General features: G+C 43.0%; 1 protein-coding gene and 1 pseudogene across 1 annotated transcript; one reads left to right on the top strand and one right to left on the bottom strand.

Annotated features, from left to right (window-relative positions):
* The first annotated feature begins 39 nt into the window (after nt 1–39).
* Nucleotides 40–2,583, top strand: LOC116297128 (large ribosomal subunit protein eL37A). Its single transcript, XM_031705290.1, has 3 exons — nt 40–89; nt 515–650; nt 2,347–2,583. Exons 1-3 carry the CDS (start codon nt 87–89, stop codon nt 2,511–2,513), a joined length of 306 nt encoding a protein of 101 aa, XP_031561150.1. The 5' UTR covers nt 40–86; the 3' UTR covers nt 2,514–2,583.
* Nucleotides 2,584–4,833: 2,250 nt separating this feature from the next.
* LOC116297127 (adenosine receptor A2b-like) lies at nt 4,834–6,523 on the bottom strand (annotated as a pseudogene).
* Between the last annotated feature and the right edge of the window lie 15,416 nt (nt 6,524–21,939).

Below are 21,939 nucleotides of genomic sequence, written 5' to 3'. Positions count from 1 at the left end.
TTCCTCGTGGGTTGCCTGTGTCCTGTGCTTCAAATCTCCCGGGTGGTTACCAAGCCGTTCTCTCTTTTTGACGATCTGACTGCAAGATGGTGAGTGAATTTTTATGTGAATTTAATCTTGCAGCATCGTAGCTTTGAACATACTCATCGACATAATTCCTCACTTTGAGTTTAGTTTAAATGTTCAACTTTAATCTTGCCAGGTTATTTTTTCATATAGTATAATTTTTAATGGTCATAATAAAAGACAAAGATGGAGGATGAACGATAGTAGAACGAACCAATTATCATTCGATACACTACAGTCATTTTTGCTTGTATATAACCATCATGCCAATTTTTGTGTAATTTTATAGCAGCATCGAGATCTTGTTAAGTGCAATTATCTTTTCGACCGTAAATATCTCACTGAACTTAAACATTTGGTAACGATCGAAGGATTGTTTTTGTAGATGTTTATTCACGTGAACGAGGACTACATAAGGCTAATGCTTTTTTTCCTGAAATAATCGTAGACCAAGGGTACATCCAGTTTTGGAAAGCGTCATAACAAGTCCCACACACTTTGTGTGCGATGTGGAAAGAAGTCATGGCACATCCAAAAGAAGAGATGCGCAGGCTGTGGATTCCCCTCTGCCAAACTCAGGAAATGTAAGAAACTTGTATTGTTCATATTCTATCCTAATTACAAAGATTATATATTTGCGTACATATATCCAAATTGTGGACATGCCATATTTCCAGTAGCTGTCTTCATGTTTCTGTGACCTAGACATCAGAATTGCTGAATTTTTCTTTGTTGGTTCGAAGCCAAAACTTGAGAACATCTTGTAACGCTGGAGACATCTGGGTCAAAGAAACATGAAAGTAATCTGGGTATTGCTATTTACCTATGATGACAGTACTGTTTCTTTACTATAGTTACGTTACGTTACAATATGTTACGTTACTATAGCATTCTTGGTTTGCAATCAGTCCCAAGAGAGCACAATACAAAAGGGATGTCTGCCATGTTGGAGGTTATAACAAAAGAATTCATTGAAAAATCTTTTGTCAAATTCTTCCAACATGGCGGCTATGATGTCTATTGCAAACGAAGAATAGCTTTATTACAAAATGCTCTATGATTGGTTGATTTTTGGTGGCAAAGTGGAAAAATGTTTAACCTTGACAGCTGTGATTCTAACTGGTCAGGTTGCATGTTCAACCAAGCACTACGTGTGAATAACCATTGTTTTAATTGCTACGCACTTGATTGAGACAACAGTCGAAAAATTTGTTGATTGACGTTAGTCTATAGCACTAATTGGTGTTAACAAACAACACCATTGTGACGTTACAACAGTTGTCATCCTTAGAAGAGTATAGTCGTGAGCTGCATGCTGAAAATTTTTTTATGTTGCTGTCCATCACAAATAATCAGTCAGTAAACCAATTTCACAACAAGCCATTGAGATGTCTAAGTTTGCAGAATATTGAGAATAACAGCAATTTGCCAATCACCATTATCACAGTAGGATGATTTTATTTTGCCTGTGAAACAAAGTTTTATAACATTAGTTAGTAACAATCAAAGTAAAACAAAAGAAAACTATAGAATTCGTGTCCACTACTATGTATTACGCTGACTATTCTTTCATGGGCAAAGAAAAATCTCTACAGTTCTTGCCAAGTTGCTTTCTTTCATCAGCTAATTGATCTCTGGTCGGCAGAGCAATAACAAGCCATAGCTAGCACCATTGCCCGATTTTCCCATCCCAACTGTTGTCTTGATTCAGCACATAGCAATGAAAACAGTGGTAAACCTGTCTGATGTGTAGTTGTTGTCATTACTACTAAGATTTTTTCCTGGGTACTCTAGTTGTTACAAGTTACAGAAAAACTTCAATAGCCCAGTTTTGAGTTCCAAATACTCCAGTTTCGAGTTCTCTTTACTCAGTCAAGGCTAAGACTGAGCAAAAGACAAAAACTCGAAATGGGAGTATTACCTCTGTGTTCCTTGATTACAGACTCATTTACTCAGGGTTAGCCTATTATCAGTGTTTAAATATTCACAAATACCAACGGTAAAGTAAAGAATGCACAACTTCAAAAATATAAACACTTTGATATTCCACGGACCTTCACTGGAAGACATTAATATTCTGCACAAAATTGAGGGTAACCCTGAGCAACAGAGAACTTGAAACTTGAGTATTGACAAAATACAATTACTTTGAAGAACACCAACATCTCTCCCGGAAGGCAAGCCATAGGGATTCTCATTGTGAACCTTTTTTCTGCTACCCAGAAGGTTCAAAATAACAGCACTCCACTGTAATATTATTATCATTTGTTTCCTTCACAGATAACTGGAGTATGAAGGCTAAGAGAAGAAGCACAACTGGCACTGGTAGAATGCGTCACCTGAAAATTGTCCGCCGTCGCTTCCAAAATGGATTCCAAGAGGGACAAGAGGCAAAATCACAGAAAAAACGTGGAGCAGCAGCAGCTCCTCAGCCTGCTCAGGCTTGAAGCTTGAACCTCATTGTCAAAAAATAAAAATATGTAATAAAATCATTTGCAGAAGAAACTGCAGGTTTAATGGGCTTACTTTCCATGTTTCTGTGACCCAGAAGACTCCAGAAATAGCATTTATTTGGTGTGTTGTCTTATTTCATTAGTTTCCATTCACCAGATTATGTAATTTTGGGTCGACAGAAACCAAAACACCAAACTATAACTAAGAGCGTTGGGAATTGTTAACCTCACAGTAACCTGCAAACAGAATTTGCAGTTCAGTTAGGGGAAAATGCATTTGTTAATTGTATTAACTTATCAAATTGCCAAAGTGACATCTAACGGATAAATCCTTATCAATTGAATTTATACAGTGCGTAAGATTTTTCTGTCTGTAGCTCTATCCACCATTCGTACAACTGTCCCAGAGGTAATTTAGAGTCATTTAGACGTTTATTTTTCCTGACCAAACTTCATTGATTTTTAGTCGGCAAATAATTCGTCATACCTTTTCTGAATCGATCAACTTATCATAACTAAGAGTGTACTAGGAGGAAAGTTTGCAATTGCGTATATTTCATCAGCATCGACGTTACCATAGTAACGATAAAGATCCTCAAGATCAGTTTCTGAAATATATCTTAATTTTGCATTGACCTGAAACAAGATTAAAAACATGTCGGCCACTTTAATATGGTACACAACTTGTAAAAAAATTAGATCTGGTATTTGGCAATCGATTGAATCAAAACATTTTAAAAAGCTGCTTCGCGAGATTTTTTTCACAAATTTTAAAGAAACGGGTTTTTCAGAAAAATAGTTCTAAATATTTACAAAAGTCCCCTCTTCAAAGAGCCGCTACATACGCTTAAATTATATAGGATACGTGGAGCGATCGCTAAGTACCCCATGATGCGCGCACGCTGTTTCATTAGCACCGATCGCTATCGACTCGAAAAGTACGGCAGGCAGCTCATAAAAGTATGTTTTCGTTACAGGGTAAAAGGTTTTGATTTTTATTCAATACCAGGCCAGTTAATATAAAAAAATTGTTTCCGCCTTTCAATCGCTGTTGAATGTTGATTAACTTTACGCGGAATTAGAAGAATGACGTAACGAGTGACGTCATAGAGAAAATTCATTTAATTCATTGATTAGTTCAGTTTGTAAAGTTTTAAAAAAAGCAGACATCAAATTGATTGTTACAATGTTTTCAACACGAAATTTAATTGTTGGAACCTTGGCGGTAGGAGGAATAGCTGCAGCAGGTTACTATGGTTATCGGTATTACAGAGATGAAATAACTACCCTGTTTGGAACTGAACAAGATGTTCATAAGAAGAAAGATGAGACGGCAGTCAGGAAGCAAGCAAACATGTCAGCAATTGAAAACGATTTGTCACAGAAACATGCCAAGCAGTCCAATGAAAACACAGGGAGACGAGTTCAAGGGAGGCCAAAGAAATCAAGGAATCAAAACCAGATAAACCTCTTGGCCAGACGCAGAAAATCTGAAACTCTGAGAGAAGAGCCCAAGATAGAAGGAACTTTGGCGCAAGAGCCAATCATAAAAGAGCAACCAGCAGAGGCTGACGAAGAAGAAGCTACATTGGTTCCGACTCCAAGGATTGTACACCTCCAGCACGTGAGAAATGCTGAAGAACTAGAAAGTACCTTCGAAGCTCTTGCAGATTACTATTTTAATCAGGAAAGGAGTGACGAAGAATTAAAGCAAGCGGAGAGAGAACTAGACTGGTTGTGGCCGATAGTTCTTGACTACAAGAGCCGTGTTGTATCTCAGAGTTCAACTTCAGCGATGGAAACAGAATAAGGTTTCTCTGATACTGGAGTAGAGAAGGGATAGCAGCTCTGTGCTATTGATGGTGGTCACAGAAGACGATGACGATAAGGATGATGAAGTGGAGGAATGGAGCTTTGTACCACTCAATGGGGAAGAGGAAGACGATGTCTACGGAGCAGAGGAATAAAGCATCAGCTCAGAACTATCCATCGAGAGAGCAGAAGACTGAATGTCCATGACAACAGAAAAGAAGACGGCAGCTCTGTAGTATCGATGGTGGCAACGAACGATACAGGCTATGAGAATGGAATGGAAGACAACATCAGTTTTCAGTTTTGATATATTGGTGCTACAAAGCGATCCGTACCATGATGAAGTAGTCTGCAGTTCTGGTGATGGTGGATAAAGATCACAGGAACTTATATTAAATAATTATTCAACAGCTCCATTTGTGTCTGGCAGTCGGGCAATGCTGCCAGTTGGAGCTTTGTTGTGCAGAGTCACAAAAAAATAAATAACTGGAAGAAAGGCACATTTATTGACGTTTATAAAGCTATTCTGCAATTATTACGACTGATTCAGGGACCTCGGACAGCGGGGTGACATTGGGGTGGGAGGTTCCCCACTTCCGCGAGACCTAAACACACTAAATAGTTGGATTTGGTGAGTTTGAAGTTTAACCTGATATCTGCTTTCGCACTCATATTCATGCAAATAAGTTTGTGTGTTGGGGATTTTTTATCCTATATCAGTGTAATTGTGATTTCAAGTATCGTTCAATCGACCTATGAACTCGAGCTCAGATGTGGATATTGTGAGGGACAGGATTCAGGGAGATAAAAGATCCCTGTGTCCACTTCCCTCCGTGGTCGTTCTCAGTAGTCGCGTCGCGCTCGTCATTGGTTACCTCCTTGTTCTGCTTAAGATCCATAAGTTCTTCACATGGCATTACACATACGTAGATGATAATGATCATGGACGTTAAAATAACAGTGGCTTCTGTGTTTACTTCTTCCCAGTCAAGTCCATGCAACGGACCACGATAGAAAATCAACGTGAAGCAAGTGCAAACTGCACACAACAAAATAATTGAATGGCATCAACTAATATGAATGACCATGAGAGCTCAGTATTTAGTTGCACAGCAAGGCTTTAGTTTTGCGCCAACAACCAACCATCACATTGGCATCCTCCTTGATCTTCCATTGATCATTATGTTCGGCTTGCATTAGTGTTGTGATGATCAGTGTTATTTCGCGATTGTTTAAAAGGTTGAACTTTGTCGGTGACCACGGTTAATCCACACCACTGGCAGAAGGCACAAAGCTGATTAACAACAGCTTTTCTGATGTCTCTTCTTCTCCAGCAGTATATAATAGGGTTTAAGCAGCTACTCATCAGCTGAACTGCTATAAGTAAGTAAAATACGTCAAAAAGTACGTTTTCAGGCCGCTTGGTGGTGTAAAAATATCTGACAAACAAAAGTTGTAGGCAAGTAACAGAGTAGAGAAAGTCCAATCACATAACCCATGGTGACCGCAATCTTTGCTTGTGAGGCAGTGTTGGTGTTAGCGCTGGAGATGGCTGCATGCTGGGCGTGGATTTGGCGGCGATGGTGGCGCACAAGAAGACAAATTTTAATATAGGATGCACCGATGATAATACACGAAGCAAACCAAACAATACCAGCGAATGTTTGGCCTATTGTGAAGAGGACACCTCCAAAGCACGAGCAACACCCAGCAACGACCCAAACAAACCATATCAAGAGTGCGGTTATGAAAGCTTTGTTGTTGGTGACAATAGAACTGTACCTCAATGGCTGGAACAGCGCCATGCATCTCTCGCCGCTGACGGCTGCCATTAACGACACGGAGTTAGAACATACAAACCCGACGAGTGTGTATGCTGTTACGAAGGGACAAATACGAAGAAAAACATCTGGTTTGATCATCACTGCCATCAACATCGGTTGTACAACAGCTCCGATTAAGCAATCGGCGACTGCAAGAGCCCCAACAAGGATATTATCTGGTGTATGAAGATAAGGAGTTCTCATTATGGCTACCATCACTAGACAATTTCCAACTGCAGATATAGGCGAAGATACACTACTTATTGCAAGAACCAGTTTACTGATATAGTAAAAACTATGAGAGTCGTAGAGAGAAGGCCTACGATGCTGATAAGATGAAACTAAGCAACCCAATTCTGTGGAATTCATTGTATTAACCCTTTAAAAGTCAGTCAAACAGAAGATGACGTACCGTTTGAGTGAGTCAGCCTTATGCCATCTGCTTTAAAAAAGTAATCATAATCTTTCCAACATTATGTACCGACTATACGTTAATTGAAAAAGTAATATAATTAGGAAGTAAGCTTATTTTTCTTCGCAGAAATTAAAAGTAAACAATTGGAAAAGCGGATATATGTCCCAATATGATCATGTTTGCTAACAAGCTAGTTTTCCCCAAGAACAATAAAATTGTATAACAATCTTCCCCGAGACTTCAACCAAATTAGTGGCAAAGTTGTATATTTATTTGAAAAAACTTACTGACGTTTCGGACGCTAGTCCTTTTTACTCCGACGAAGGACTAGCGTCCGAAACGTTAGTAAGTTTTTTCATCTTTTTTGCGGTGTATAATTTACCTTTTCATCATTACTGTTTCATTAGAAACACCGACGAAGCTCACACTAGTTTTTAGCTAGTTATATCTTCTAATTATATATATTAATTAGTAACAACAGTACAAGTAAAACAAAAAAACAATGGAATGATTTTGATCTAAGGACTATTAAACGTTGACTCTTCTTTCACGGGCATGAAAAATCCCTCTATCAACACAAACTCGGCACTCATAAGCCGCAGCGTTAATAGTTGTAATCTGAATAAATCTTTTAAAATTAGACTAATTTTTAGGTATTTCATTTTAATTTTATAGACAATTACAAGTGTTTTACTGGGAAATAAGCCATCAAACCACTCTATTTTTCATACAAACTACATCCGGGGACCTCAGTGACGTATTTTCGTTTCCTCAAACGTAAAGTTATCGATATCTTTGTTTTCCCGCTCACTTTAACGTGCGTTGCAACAGGTTTAAATAATTGTCCTGCGCAGATTGGTAGCCCTAGGGAGTAATGCGTATGGATTTGCTTTGTCAATAATGCTTTTTTAGTGAGCTGAATATTAAATTTTTTACTGGTCGTTACGGTGCGGACACACTCATCATCATCATCAGGTTTATCCTCTCGGCCCATCCCTGGCCTTAGGGCACAACTGCTCCGGGAAACGTCCTCTGAGCAGATGTTTGAACTTGGTTTTGTCCATCATCATTTTCCTGGCTTGCATTGGATCTATCTGGAGGAGATCCTCAACTGGCTTCCAAACTCTTGAGGTGGTCCTTTTAACAAAAAAGACCTGTTTCTGGAGGGCGTCATTCTCCATGCGACAAACATGGGCCATGTATTTAAGATGTTGGACATGGCAATAATCCTGGATGGAACTGGATTTTGTTATATCCCGTAGTCGCTCATTTGATATTTTATATCCCCAATCCAGCTGTCCTTCCACCAAAGTAGCTGGGTCGACACCCTTTTTTGCTTGTTACGAGGAGGAACACTAATTTCCTTGCATAGCCTCCCGATACCATCTTCCTTAGAAAATTATTCCACTAACCGGGACCACTGAGTGAACAGAATTCAAGATGAAAAAGAATTAAGCCAATCAAGAGACAGCAAAATCAGTATCATATTAACCTCAGCCAATCACATTCACTCTCATTCCCACGGTTGTTGATAACATCTAAGTTACTTCTCAGATATCTAGGCTTCGTTGCTCTTTCCTGATTGGTTCAAGTTTGACTTAAGTTTGATTCCTTTGTTTTCAATCTATGTAGTCATTGTTTGTTTTTCTTCAAGTGGTCCTGGTTAGTGTGTCCGCACATAGCAGCTTTGCACGCTACCTCTTCAATTATTGTCGGGCTAATGGCTAAAAACACCTGCAATCCTTAGTCGTCTCCTTAACAACCATCGGTTAAAAAAACAGAATTTACTTACTTAAGTTTTGATTGCTTAACTGAGACGATGAGATAGTCAATATTGATGTTAAGTTGGAGCCTTTCTAAAAAGCGATCGATGGAAACTGGTCTGCTAATCGGTCTAACATTTTCCGCGTTTCTAGTAAGTACGGAAAACTCGCTTTTTAATTTGCGGAACAATGGAGAATAGCTTCATAGTACTTAGCCCATAGTCTCGAACGAAACAGATGGTAACTTGATTCACCTGCTAAATTGTCAACTCTTTCGTCACCTCTATTTTAGTAAAGCAGCTCTTTTCGGTTCTGGTCCACTGGCCATATTTTGAATAGAAGATGAATATTTCCACAAACCTATTTATCTGTCCGACTTTGCGTCGGCATGGTTTCAATTTGCAGATCTATGAGACCAAAGGCTATTATTACACCAGTAGAGCTGTGACGGTCATGAACTGTCTTTCCTCGCCAGTCTGTGCCATTGGAAACGGTCTGGTTTTTCTAGTAATTCTCAGAACACCATCTCTCCAAACTCCTGCTAACATTCTAATTGGTGCAATGTGTGTTGTTGATTTTCTAACAGGAGCGATTGTGCAACAAATGTACACGGCTTTTATGCTGAGTGCTTACCTACGTCTTAGTTGTGCCTTTATGACTGGGCTCATGTTCTTCGGTTTGGCTTGTGTTTCCTCATCAGTATCTTTGATGGCAGCCATTAGTCTTGATCGCTACTTGGCTTTATTTTATCCCTTGAGGTACAATGTTCTAGTCACAAACGAAAGATTATATCGGGTCATTCTTGTCATGCTGGCTTTTTGGTGCTCAGTGATCGGATTCAGTAGCATTAGCCACACTTCTTTATTGATTTCCATCGCTATTGGTGGTGTAGCTTGGCTTATAATGTGCATTGCGATTGTTTACTCCTACATTAAGATTACCCTGCTTCGGCGACATCACACCCGTCAAATCCAAGCCCAACTTGCTGCCGTTTCCATGCCAACCGAAACCGGTTCCCAGTCCAAGCTGGCAGTAACCATGGGATACGTGATTGGGGTCGCGCTACTGTGCAATTTACCGAGTTTTGTCACATTAATCCTGTACTTTAATGTCGAGAACCTTTCTACACGTTTGTTTAATACCTTTTTAATCACGATTAACATTCAACTCATAAACAGTAGCTTCAATCCTGTTATTTACTGCTGGAGGAGACAAGAAATAAGACAGCCAATATTGCGCATGTTACGAGGGATGTTCCCCTGTATAAAGAAAAACAGTCAATGATATAACCAACACTGGAGCGCGTTAGGAACAAGGTTAAGATATGTTTAAATAGAGGGGACTGGTAATGAAACCTGCTGAGTTTCAAAGGACGACTTTTTTGTTTGGTCACGTGGTCTTCACCATGCACACGGACGGCCGATTCAAAATGTCAAAATGGCGTTTGTTGTTTCAGTTGCGATAAGATTTTTCCAATTTGTTTAAGACTATTATACAAATCCAGAGTCATGAAATATGCCTGGTGAAAAGAGCTTGTAACTTTTCTTCCTATGTAAAGCTGTTGTCTAGATGGAATAGCAGCAGCAGTAAGGAGGACTCGCGATTGATGCCAAAGATATACGGGTTTAACCCGCGGATTTACGAAGACGGGTACAGCAGATTTACGGGATTTCCCGCGGTGTGTCCTTACTGCTGCTGTAACTCAAACGGAGGTTAAAAATATCTTATAAATATACGATGCACGAATGTAAGAAGTTCGTTAACGACTTTTGCATAATTTGTCTAAGACCTAAAGTTATCGTACCTAAGCCAGAACCCTTTTGGTGTTGTGGTAAAAAAATGCAAATAGAAGATGACACGTCAGCACAGTGTTACGAGTGTGGTAAGAATATTCGTAATGCCGTACCAAATGCTACCAAAGAGCAATATTACGCCAATGGAGGTCGTAAGAAAACGCCATATAAGAGATTAAAATACTTCAGGGACTGGATGAGTCATATCCAAGGTTTACATCCGATATATTTAAGCGACGAAGTAAAGAAGAAAATCATAGACCATTTAGAAGAGCCAACCCCACAAAGTCTACGAAAAACGCTGAAAAAATTAAAACTAGGGAAATATTACAAAGCTATTCCCTATCTTTTGTCTGAAATTACCGGTAAGTCTATTCCCGAGGTTTCTGATATGACAAAAGCCGAGTGGATGTTTTGTCGGCTGAATAAGGATATTCCTTATTATCCTGACGTAATTTACGAAATATTTTACGAAATTGACCCCAACCACCCCCTGTTAGGATGGATTCCGAGAAGATGAAATGTGCAGTCGAAATCCCCCTACGTTCTTTTCAAAGCAGATGTCTACTGAGCGAGTTTTCTTTGGAGCTCCTCTTTTGCCTCCTGGTAGATCTTTTTGCGAGATTCCTCGGAAAGATCTTTCACGATGGTTTTTTTATTACCCGACTTTAGCTCCCCGTATTTCTTTTCCTCCGCGAGGATCAAAGAAAACTCCGTGTCGTCTATGCGGCGGTCCCGCAGAGCCTGAGACACCAAGTCGGCGATGGTGTTAGCCTTTGCTCTTGCTAGGGCTATATGATTGTCGTGCTTGGATATCTTACCGGACAATTGCTTCATAATGCCTGTCGTAACGGCGGAAACAATGCCGCAGACAGCTCCAACGCTTGCCAAAGGAACGCCAACGACTATTCCAGGCCCGGTAAGCGAAGTAGCAACGCCAGTGCCTGTTAACGCCACGGACATGGAGCCGGAAGTTATCGCGATTTTATGTAGTATGCTTCGGGCTCTGGCGTACTTTTTCCTGACCTCTTCGTAGTGTTTCGCTTGCCCTTCCAAGTAAGCCAGTATTAAGTTCGCTTTATTCAGACGAAAGTTCTCGGCGTTTAATTCTGTAGGACCTATGGTGGGAACATCTGGGTACAACTGAGGTGCTGAAGGTATAACATCCATTATATATACTAATGTACGACGCTTTTGGGAATGATATTGAGGAGCAGCCACATCACGACAACAGGGATTATGCCAACTGGAGAGCATTTAGGAAGATGTTTCCGCATGCAGACCCCAGTATGTTCGAAAGAAGACCCGACGGGATTTATTATCAAGGCTCCAGGATGTACAGCAATGCGGACTTGGAGCCAAAGAACCCAAAACCCGAGCATAAAGAAAGGCAGCCTAATTTTCCAGAGAATTTATTACCGGCAACGGAGGATTACCCATTTTACGATAACAAAGGCGGCGCAAATGACTTTGCTAAGATGGTTACCTCCTTAGAAATCCCCGTGGGCCCTACGACTTTCAAAATAAAAGTCAGAGACATCTTTAGAGAAACTGCCATGAAACATACCTCAGGGAAAGAATCCAGAGAATGGTTATCAGGTCCCAACATGCGGTATTGGCCGCAGCAGTTAAACTTTGCTGTCTGGGCTGCTACTAAAGGATGCGGTATAGCCGCGGACATGTTCCATATTCCTTTCCTGCGATTTCATGTTGCTTTTACTATTCGTAGGATATTGTTTGAGTTAGGAGCGCCGCTTCCTAGTGACACTATCTTTAAGCCGAAGGATAACAAATATGACAAAGTCGCATGGGAGCGATTAAGGAATGAGTTTAAGCTTACCAACCCTGATTTTCGCAACAAAGAGGGTGCCGCCCATGGTTTAGGAGAGACTTACACCTATGCTTCGTATGTTGGCGCCAGCATAGAAACTCCGGGTATGGGGTATCCTAGCAGATGGGAATTCTCCGACTTAGGGGGTAAAGCGTCAAAAGGTGACTTGATTTACTTCATAGAAAGCAAAGAGAAATATCCTTGGGCGCCTTTCTTTGCCGCAAAGGGCATTGGTCTAAAGAATCTCGCAAGGATTAATCGAAGCATCGAAGCCTTTGTTTACTGCATTCTAGGGGCCCAGGTTAGCACTCGCAGCCCCATCGTAGATGCCTCCGGTGCGTCGCAGGAAACGCAACAAGTATTCCTTGTCCTCTTCGAAAGCGCTGTTATCGAGAATGAGATCTCTAAGTCGGTGCAGAGATATCAACTTGCAGTGCAGCAGTCTAAAGTGCGACTGGATTACGCTTTGTCGCCTGGTTGTTGGTTGATGCCAAGTAATTTGGTTATCAACGCCAATTCCGTCGTGGGTTACAACAATAAGCTGCAGCGAGCTACCAAGGACATGAAGTTTGGGGCGAACGACGTGAACTCTGACACTCTTAGAAGCATCCCCCATTTCGTGGAGAAGCCTAAGAAGGAGCACGTAGAAAAGCCCGCACCAAAGAACGTAAAGAAGAAGGTTTTGCCTGCGATACCTGAGGAATATGACCATAACTTACTAAAAGCCGGCTTAGCCGCCGCAGGCGTTGGTCTGAGCTATTATATATGGCGATGAACAACCCCTACGTAGCTGGAGTAGATTGTGTCTATACGACTTACACAGGCGAGAAAAAATACACCCAGGCATCTTGGGTTGATGTCACGGGGATGTCTGTGGACCTGAACTACTCAGGAAAGAAGCTGATAATATGCAGTATTTGCATTGGTACGAGCAGCCATGCCAACGTCGGCTTTAGGTTCCTGGATGAGAATGGCGTACTGCAGCCTATGAGAAATAAGACAAACAACAGGGAGCCTGCGCATTTCTCCGTAGAGCCCAACCCCGGCAGCGCCGAAAACATCTCGGTTTGGACTTTCCACATGGTCGCCGATTGCCATGGGAAGGTAAAGCTGCAAATAAGAGTAGACGACACGGGCGTAGTAACGATAAATAGCATACATGACCAAAGAGATCGACCTTATAATCACGCTACCATTAGCACTCTTACGGTGCTTAGCCTTTAGAAGCAAATTTATTTGCTGAAATATATGAATCCACACGCGAAGGAAGATTGGTTTCTCCATTACCTGGAGGAAAAGGAGTACGTGGGCGACAAGTGGCAAGACGCCGGATTGTGGGTGGAGGTTGGAGGCCTGGGATTGATCATGTGCACTATTTGTATTTCGGCGGGGTACTCATGCAATGCCGGTTTTAGGATCGTTGATGAGAATAACCACCCATTACCGCCATACAGGGTAAAAAGTAATACCAGACATCCAGTTCATTTTTCGTCGGAGCCCGTTCCTCCGCAAGCGGAAGACATAACGCCGGTAACTTTCCATATGATAGCTAATTGTCAATATGCAAAGCTTCAAGTTCGCCCCAGCGATGGTAACGGCCGCATACGAATAAATGCCGCCCCGACTGTTAACCCTTCGACGGATGCTACTTGGAATCATAAGCCCATTAGCACCATGAGCGTGCTGCCGCTAGTTCCGCATTATCAAGGCGGCGCGAATACTATCTTTACTTATCCCCAGTCGAGAACACCTCGGGCGCCCGACGACGATAAGCCACCAGTAATACACGAGGATAAGATTAACCCTTCATCTTCTTCAGGAGTACCACTCCAATAGCTACGACTAATATCCAAATGTTATTCCCCACAAACTTTAGCAGTTCTCCGCCGGCCCTAAGTGCCAAGGAAACAACCGAACCCAGCAGCCCAGGAAGACCGGCTGCCATCTTTTTTCCCAAGTCCGTCAGCCCATTGCCTAATTTCTTTACGCCCGCGCCCGTAGCCTTAAGCGTGGATAGGATGACTCCTACTACGCTCGAAATAGCGACCGCAAATGCCAGTGGAACGCCATACTTCAAAAGGGCTCTTTTTACCTTTTCCTTGGTGGTAAGCCCCAGCTCCTTTTCCAGGTTTTCCTTTTGCGCTCGCAATTCCGCAACTCTCTCCTGAAGGGTTTCTGATTCCCTTTGGGCAGCCTCCCTTTCTTCTTCGGTACGAGTTAGGTCCGCAATTATTTCCTGCTTTTCGGATATGTTTTTTTCCAGGTCTTCGATGGCCTGAGTTTTTTGCTGGATTTGCTCTTCTTTAATGTTGATTTCAGCAGCTAACTGCCGCCGCTCCACCAAAGAACCCTCTATGGTGGTTTGTAATTTCCTAACTTCCTCCTGACTCATGTTTAGGTCCTGCAGAGCAAGGCGAAAAGCCTGTCGAGCTGTATCCCTTTCATCTAAAGCCTTTTCGGCTTCTCGTTTAATTTGCAGTATGCTTTCGTCTTTACTTTGACCCAGCCGCAACAATTGTTTTTTATAGCTTGACTCCCTTTCCTTTAGCGTTTTTTCTAACGCCGCCGTCGGAGCATGTGATTTCTTAGCCTCCTCCAACTCCCTTTCTGCTTTATCCCGATCACGCAAGGCCTGATCTAAGTGTTTCGTCATTTCTTCCATTCTTACGTCTCGTTGACTAAACTCTTTCTCAGCAACAGCGAGTAGTCGTCTTTGCTTCTCGTACGCCGCCTCTTTTTCTTCCAGCGCCTTTTGCAGATCCGCGGCACGTTTTTCCGCGTTGGTCCTTTCGGTTAAGTTGTGCAGCCTTTCTAACAGGCTTCTAGTAGCACGCTGAAAGCCTCTTAATCTCAAGACGTCACCCCTAACGTTGCCCTCCTCATCAAAGAGGGGTTGTGGTTTCGTCCAGCGGTCTTTGTCGGGAAATCTTAAGTCTTGAACGCTTATGAGGACTTTGTTTCCCTTTTCCGTGAGCCTTACCTCGTCAGCATCAAAGTTGTCGTAGCGCAGCTCTAGCTCCTGCTTTGCCCACTCTACGGTTTCCCGCGCGGCTGCTTCGTCTGTGTTTTGAAGTTCCAAGTACTCGGGGACGGGGCTGCCGCGGTTCCTTGATTGCCACATGCGATTTAGGACGGCCTTGGCGGCCTGCCACTTGCCGCCATATTTGCTTATCAAAGCCATGTCGTAAAACGAAGGCTTGGTATTCGCGTCCTTAATCCATGCATCGTATTCTTCATCGTTAATATCAACTTGACCTTCTTCGGTAAGGGGATCAAAATCCGTTCCTTCTACTTCCATTATATATGATAAGCTCAAAGTTAAATCCCAACGTATTACCTAAGCAGGTTGGCGGGTTGAAAGCAGAACGCACCTTTCACCGGGTCACCTTTACACCTTCTAGCGCAAAGCCGGGGGAGACGCTGTACGTAGGCGTGCCCCGTCTAACAGATAACCTAGTATTGGTTCCTGGTACCTTGGCTTTGAGGTTTGACCTAGCGGTACAGTCAAGCCCCACAGATGAAAGGATTATCGTTAACAACGTGGGTCGCAACATCGTTTCTAAGATGCGCGTAAAGTTCGCCGGGGAATCCTTGCTGGACTTAAATAGGTACGATCTGTATACCACGTACAAAGACTTATGGTTAACAGCCTTTGACCGCGCGCAAAGGATAGAACAAGGAATTGGTAGTGTCATTCTACGTAAGGTCCGCACACCTACGAAAACGCAACCTACTGACGGCAGCGGAGAAACCGCAGTGGCAGACGCAAAGCGAATAAAGACCGCCTATGGTAGCAAGTATGTCATACCATTAGACTTTGAAGTGATTACGAATCACGGTGTGTATTACCCAAGACAGTTATCCGAGTTACAGTTTGAAGTAACCTTAGCAGATGCTAATAACATTATTGGTGGGCTAAGCACTGCACTTACCACAACAACCCCATACTCTATCACTAATCTAGAATTACAGTACGAGACCGTGTACAGCGAAGAGCTGGCCCGTAGCGCTGGCATGGAATACAGCTCCGGAAAGGCATTCTTATACGACCACGTAGTGATGTATAAGACGTTCAGCTTCCTGGATAAGACGGATGAGGTTATCAACCAAAGCATTAACCTCCCCCGAAGAAGTCTCACGGGGCTGATGTTGGTGTTTGCCAAACCCTACGAAGCCGGTAAGCGCGACTCCGAGGCCTTTCACAACCCCAACATTACTAACGTGGGGGTCAACATAAACGGCGTTCCAAACAAGGTCTACTCCCAGGGGATAAAGCCCGCAGACGTGTACAGGGAGGCAATGCGCAAGTTTGGCGACCAAATTAGCCCCGAGGAATTCTTTAAGGATAAATATGCGCTGTGGATTGACATGCGCACCATTAACGACGAAGACCTACATGGCCAGGGTTTACGTCTAGTAAATACGCAGGATGGCATAACATTGGAAATCAAACGCACCAAGAATGCCTCCGCGGGCGACGGCGATAAGATAAACTGCTACGTCTTCGTCGTGTCTGACGCGCAGTTAAGCGTAGAAATGAATCAGCTAAAGAGCGTTGCCTACTAGGACGGCTGAGGAACGAAGTCGTCAATGTTAAAATATTTCTTCAATATACAATGCTTCGCGTATTTGAAAGCAACGGTACGAAACTGCAAGTCGTGCAAGGCGATAAATTGTACTTCAAAGCAAAGGAAGTAGCGGCCGCATTGGGCTACGAACGCCCAAACGATGCAATTAAGGTGCACGTTCGCGATAAATACAAGGTAAGGCTTAGCGAACTTAGAATGGAGGTGAATCGCCTCCCTTCCAATTCACACCCACATTCCCTGTATGTGAACGAATCCGGGTTGTATCAGTTGATATTCTCCTCGAAGATGGCAAAGGCAGAAGAATTCCAAGATTGGGTCCTCGAAGAAGTCCTACCCGCGTTGAGAAAGACGGGTAAATATGCGATGGACAAACGCTTCGACAGCCCGAATAAATTAGTTTTTAAGATAGAAAATGAAGCCGACCTACACGCGAAGGTAGTCGACTACATACGTAGGTTTTACCCTGAATTCATCATAGCACCAGGCCTTGGCGAGCTGCAGGATTCTGACAGCAAGCGCATAACATGCTGGCGAAAAGGCTACCAAGCCGGCCAGCCAGACCTTTTAATCCTTAACGCCCACAAGAAATACCGCGGGTTATGCATCGAGTTGAAAACCCCAAAGGGCAACGGCGTATTGTCCGCAAAGCAATCCAAAAAAATTGCGCAGCTTGACGTAAATGGTTACCTAACTATGGTTAGCAACGATTACGACGTCATCTGTCGTGCCCTCATGGATTATGCGGACGGCATTCGTATTCCCTGTAAGGGCTGCGTAAAGCGGTTCAAATCCTACGACACTTTGAAAACGCATTTAAAGATATTCCATAGGTATAATGAAGCTCAGCTTGACTCACTGGCGTGATCTTGCCCACGGTAAAGCATACGAAATAAAAAATTACGTCGTCTTCGAAGACATCGACCGTTTACGGTTAGTCCTCAAAGACTTAGAAGGCAAGGAATATTCCCTTTGGGCGCCGGATTGCGTGCGGTACGTAATTCAGGGCGAGGAATTCACCCACTTACGCAGCTATGGTAAGGTAAATGGCCGATGGAAGTTTGACATTGAAAGAACAGTCACTCCATCTCCTCTTTGTAGTTAAGCGCCCGCTGCGCTTTAGGATCCGCGGAGCACCAATGCCCCACAAAGGATCCTTCGGAGAATACCCTGTCGCAATGAAGGCAGGTGTATTTTTTACGCGGCGGCTTACGAGGGGTAATGCAGTCGGCAGGTAGTTCGCAAGTAATACAGTCCATATATTGAAAGGGTAATTAGAATGCGGCTGCGTAGGCTAGCATATACCTTTAAAAGGGGTCCTTATTTTTATTTATTATTATTAATGAATAAAAATAAGGATGGGATTTGAGACTCTTTGCGCAAACCCTACCTTACTATTAAAGGCCCCAAGAAATGCTATTTCAAAGAGTGTCTCAGAATGTTAACAATAAGGTTAAATCTTTGTTAAGTATGTGTGGAAACTATTTCAAAGAGTGTCTCAGAATGTTGACAATAAGGTTAAATCTTTGTTAAGTATGTGTGGAAACTATTTCAAAGAGTGTCTCAGAATGTTGACAATAAGGTTAAATCTTTGTTAAGGATGCCTGGAAACTATTTCAAAGAGTGTCTCAGAATGTTGACGTTTAGGTTAAATCTTTGTTAAGACAGTTGAAGATATGTTCCTCTTCTCTGACACAACCACAACGATCGCACTCCTGCCTCCAATACTCCCTTTTAGTCCACGGAACGCCTTCGGCGCGTTCAAAAGAGGGGAAAGTACGGACTATCTTCTTATGGTAATCTATGCGATTCCTTAAGTAATCCTCTTTATGCGGGCAGCGACACATCAAATCCGCACATTGGTAGCAATCCACGCCTTCCAAGTCGTAAGCGCGGGAGAGAAACCTATAATCATGCGTTCTCCGGTGCGTCTGTAAACGTTGACGACTACTAAGTATCTTATTACAGAAACTACACTGTCTGGTTCGATTACAGACGCCCCTTTTCAGATGCTGCTGCATTTCAAAGGGGTTGTGGAATTCCTTATTACAGTCCTTACAAAGCCCACAAATGCGTTTATCCTGATGTTGTTGCATCTTTTGAACGGTGCTGAATTCCTTACCGCAATCCTTACAAGCGCGGCTAAGGGGTTTCTTTGTACAAACGCCGCGACGAACGTGGTATTGAAGTCTTTGTTTGGTGCTGAACACCTTCTTACACAACAAGCAGTCCATATATACTTAACAATATCTTAGCCTCCATTTAACATCCTTAACAAAGATTTAACCTAAACGTCAACATTCTAAGACACTTTTGAAATAGTTTCCGGGGTGTCTTAACAAAGATTTAACCTTATTGTTAACATTCTGAGACACTTTTGAAATAGTTTCCGGGGTGTCTTAACAAAGATTTAACCTAAACGTCAACATTCTGAGACACTCTTTGAAATAGTTTCCAGGCATCCTTAACAAAGATTTAACCTAAACGTCAACATTCTACAGGGGATATCGCATGAAGTCCTTAACGGACTCCTTAGCCCACGTTGCCATCGTTATCAGCGCGCCAAACCGTTCTGCACGCTTCAGACCGCACATTTCATCGTACAATTCCTGCACGCGCTCCCGCAGCCGTTCTATCTCCTCCCTTTGCATTTCTATGGTGTCTCTTTTATCTTTTGCGTCGGTGGCAATCCTTCTTACTGCGTCCACTGGGTCCATCGTATATATAATGGATCCGAACCATATTCCCTGCAATGCTCTGATAGTAGGACCCACCGGCTGCGGAAAGACCCAGTTCGTCGTGGAGCAGCTATTAGGACCCTTTAGATACCGCTTCGACTACATCGTGCTATTATGCCCCACCTACGTGAATAACCGCACCTGGACGGGCATAGGAGTGAAAGATGACGACTTCTTTGTAGATATCTTAGACCCTAACGAGTTATCCAGCCATTTGAAGTTCTGGCATAAGCAATTCCCTAAAGATACGCAGACGCTCCTCATATTGGATGACATTGCCTGTGGGGACGACGTAAAAAAGCGCACCTCCGAGCTCGTTAAGCTCGCCTTCAGCGGTAGACACGACAATATCAGCGTTTGGTTGCTCTCGCAGCAGCTTACCAGCGTCTCTAAACCCTTTAGGGAAAACATAGGCTCCCTGGTCGTATTTTATACTCCGAGCCGGAGTGACCTGGAAACCATCTTAAGCGACTACGGCGGTGAGATAAGTAAGGAACAGTTACACGAATACATGCGGCATTTAAAGACGCATCAACATTCCAAGATGATCTTTTCTTTGAGGTTTCCTTATGACGTTAATGTATATGGAGATTGAGCAGCTCTTAGATGAAGTCCCCACACAGTTAGACGAAAGTAACCTCAAGGAACAACTTAACATCCTCGTGTCTTCTGGGAAGTGTAAAGAAATGATAGGCAAGGAACTTACCCATGAACAGGTTAATAAGTTGTCAGAAGAGGAAGTTAAAAAGTTCCATAAGAGGTACGAGGCTGCCCTTGCAAGTAAGACCACGGACGCCGTAGCAGACTCCGCTATCCGACTTGCAACTAAATTGCTTGGACTTGCGCTGCCCATAGACGACGTGGAGCAACTGCGGAAGGACATAAGCGAGGACTATGTCATCGCCCAGGAACTTAAGATAACCTGCGGCTGGTTGTCTTTGAAGTGCGGTAAGTTAATGGCAGTCGCCTCTGTGGCTTTGCACGTAGCTCAGCACGTTGACTTGAAGGAGGTACTAGGTTCCTTCGGAACACCTTGGAAGGACTTCAAGAAGGATAGAGAAGTCGAAAAGGTCTTCCAGGCGGCACTTGCCGAGGTACCTGATCAAGTCGCCTCAAGTACTTAGTCAAGTCGTTGTCAAGTCACCTCAAGTACTTAGTCAAGTCGTTGTCAAGTCACCTCAAGTACTTAATCAAGTCGTTGTCAAGTCATTGCCAAGTCATTGTCAAGTCGTCATCAAGTTACTTGTCAAGTCCTTCAAGTCCCTTAATATAAGATGAGTGGCACCGAAGAACAACCACCCGTAGAAGATACCAAGATTACCAAGGCTAAATCTCCAGGCAGAGTTGCCGCGGGGAAGAAGCTCGCGGAGATGAATAGGAAGAACAAAGCCAAAAAAGAAGAAAAGGTGGAGGAAAGAGAAGAGGAATCCTTTATTAATCCTGGGTACGTCATCGGCGCGTTAGGAGTTGCTATAGCTGCAGGCAGCCTCTACTTACAATGGCGGGCTACGAAAAAGGTAGAACCACCAACATATCACGCACCTGTGGAGCCGGCTGTTAGAAAAAGTAAGATCCCTGAAATGGAGTAATAACCTTCTCGCTCTGTAATATAATGTCAACCGCGTTATTGAAAACTGTTGAAGAAGCAGCTATCATTACTTCCATCGTTGCGGGTATTGGTTGGGTAGGTAAGAAAGTGCTCAAAGAAGACTTTACTGAAGACCCAAGCAAGAGCTTCGCTAATTTTGCTAAAATGACCGCTGCCGTAGGCGGGGCTATCATGGCAAAGAATTACCTACAGAAGGAAAAGTACCTACCTAACATATAATGGCTAGCGTGGTCGCAGGTGGAGTTATTGCAGCCTTAGCATTCACTGGAGCTAATTATGGTGGTCAGTATTTGGATAGATTAGTTAGAGGTGATCGCAGCGGAGATTTGGCCGCCGAAAGGAAGAGACACGACTTAGCGCTGGAGAAATATCAGCGAGACGTTGCAGCTTGGAATGAAAAAAGACAAGCTTACAGGGATTGGTTGGACAAGAACTACCAAGACAAAATGCAGGCGGATAAGAACTTTGAAAACACAGACTACGCCTTCAAACTTTATGCGCAAGCGCACCCCGCGGCATCGACGGGGTTAAAAAGGCCTCAGTTCAAGAATTACTACCAGCCTTCTAAGAAACAAAAAGACAATGAATTGGTCTTTGTAGGAGTCGCAGGGCTGGCGGGAGGCGTAGCTTTGGCGTATTTAGTCTAAGTCAGCAAGCGTAGCTTACTTCTAGAAGGAAACTGTGTTTCCTGAAATATATGATCGTCTTTTTGGAAAGCGACAAGAATGACTTTACCACTTATCTGAATCCCCCCATCAAAGCCCATAAGGTTAGGCTCATAAGTTGCTCTTTGTACAATTCTTGGTATAACCTGATTAGGGGCATAGTCACTGAGCATACAGGAGGATCTAACTATCAAGCCGTATTGCTGCCCGATGGACATTACACACCAATCACACTGGCCAAGGAATTAGCAAAACACGGTTATACTCTCACCACAGGATTGCCGTACGAAATGACCCTCAAACATAATATGTCAAATTATTCAATGACTTTTGGAAAGTCTGACCCATTGGGATCTTTATTATGTGCTTCAGGCAAGACGATTAC

Source organism: Actinia tenebrosa, unplaced genomic scaffold (assembly GCF_029948245.1).
Source record: "Actinia tenebrosa isolate PJP-AT-01 unplaced genomic scaffold, QUT_ActTen_1.0 PGA_scaffold15__27_contigs__length_11533743, whole genome shotgun sequence".
NCBI classification, from domain to species: domain Eukaryota; kingdom Metazoa; phylum Cnidaria; class Anthozoa; order Actiniaria; family Actiniidae; genus Actinia; species Actinia tenebrosa.
This window is presented reverse-complemented; position numbering and strand designations above follow the sequence as displayed.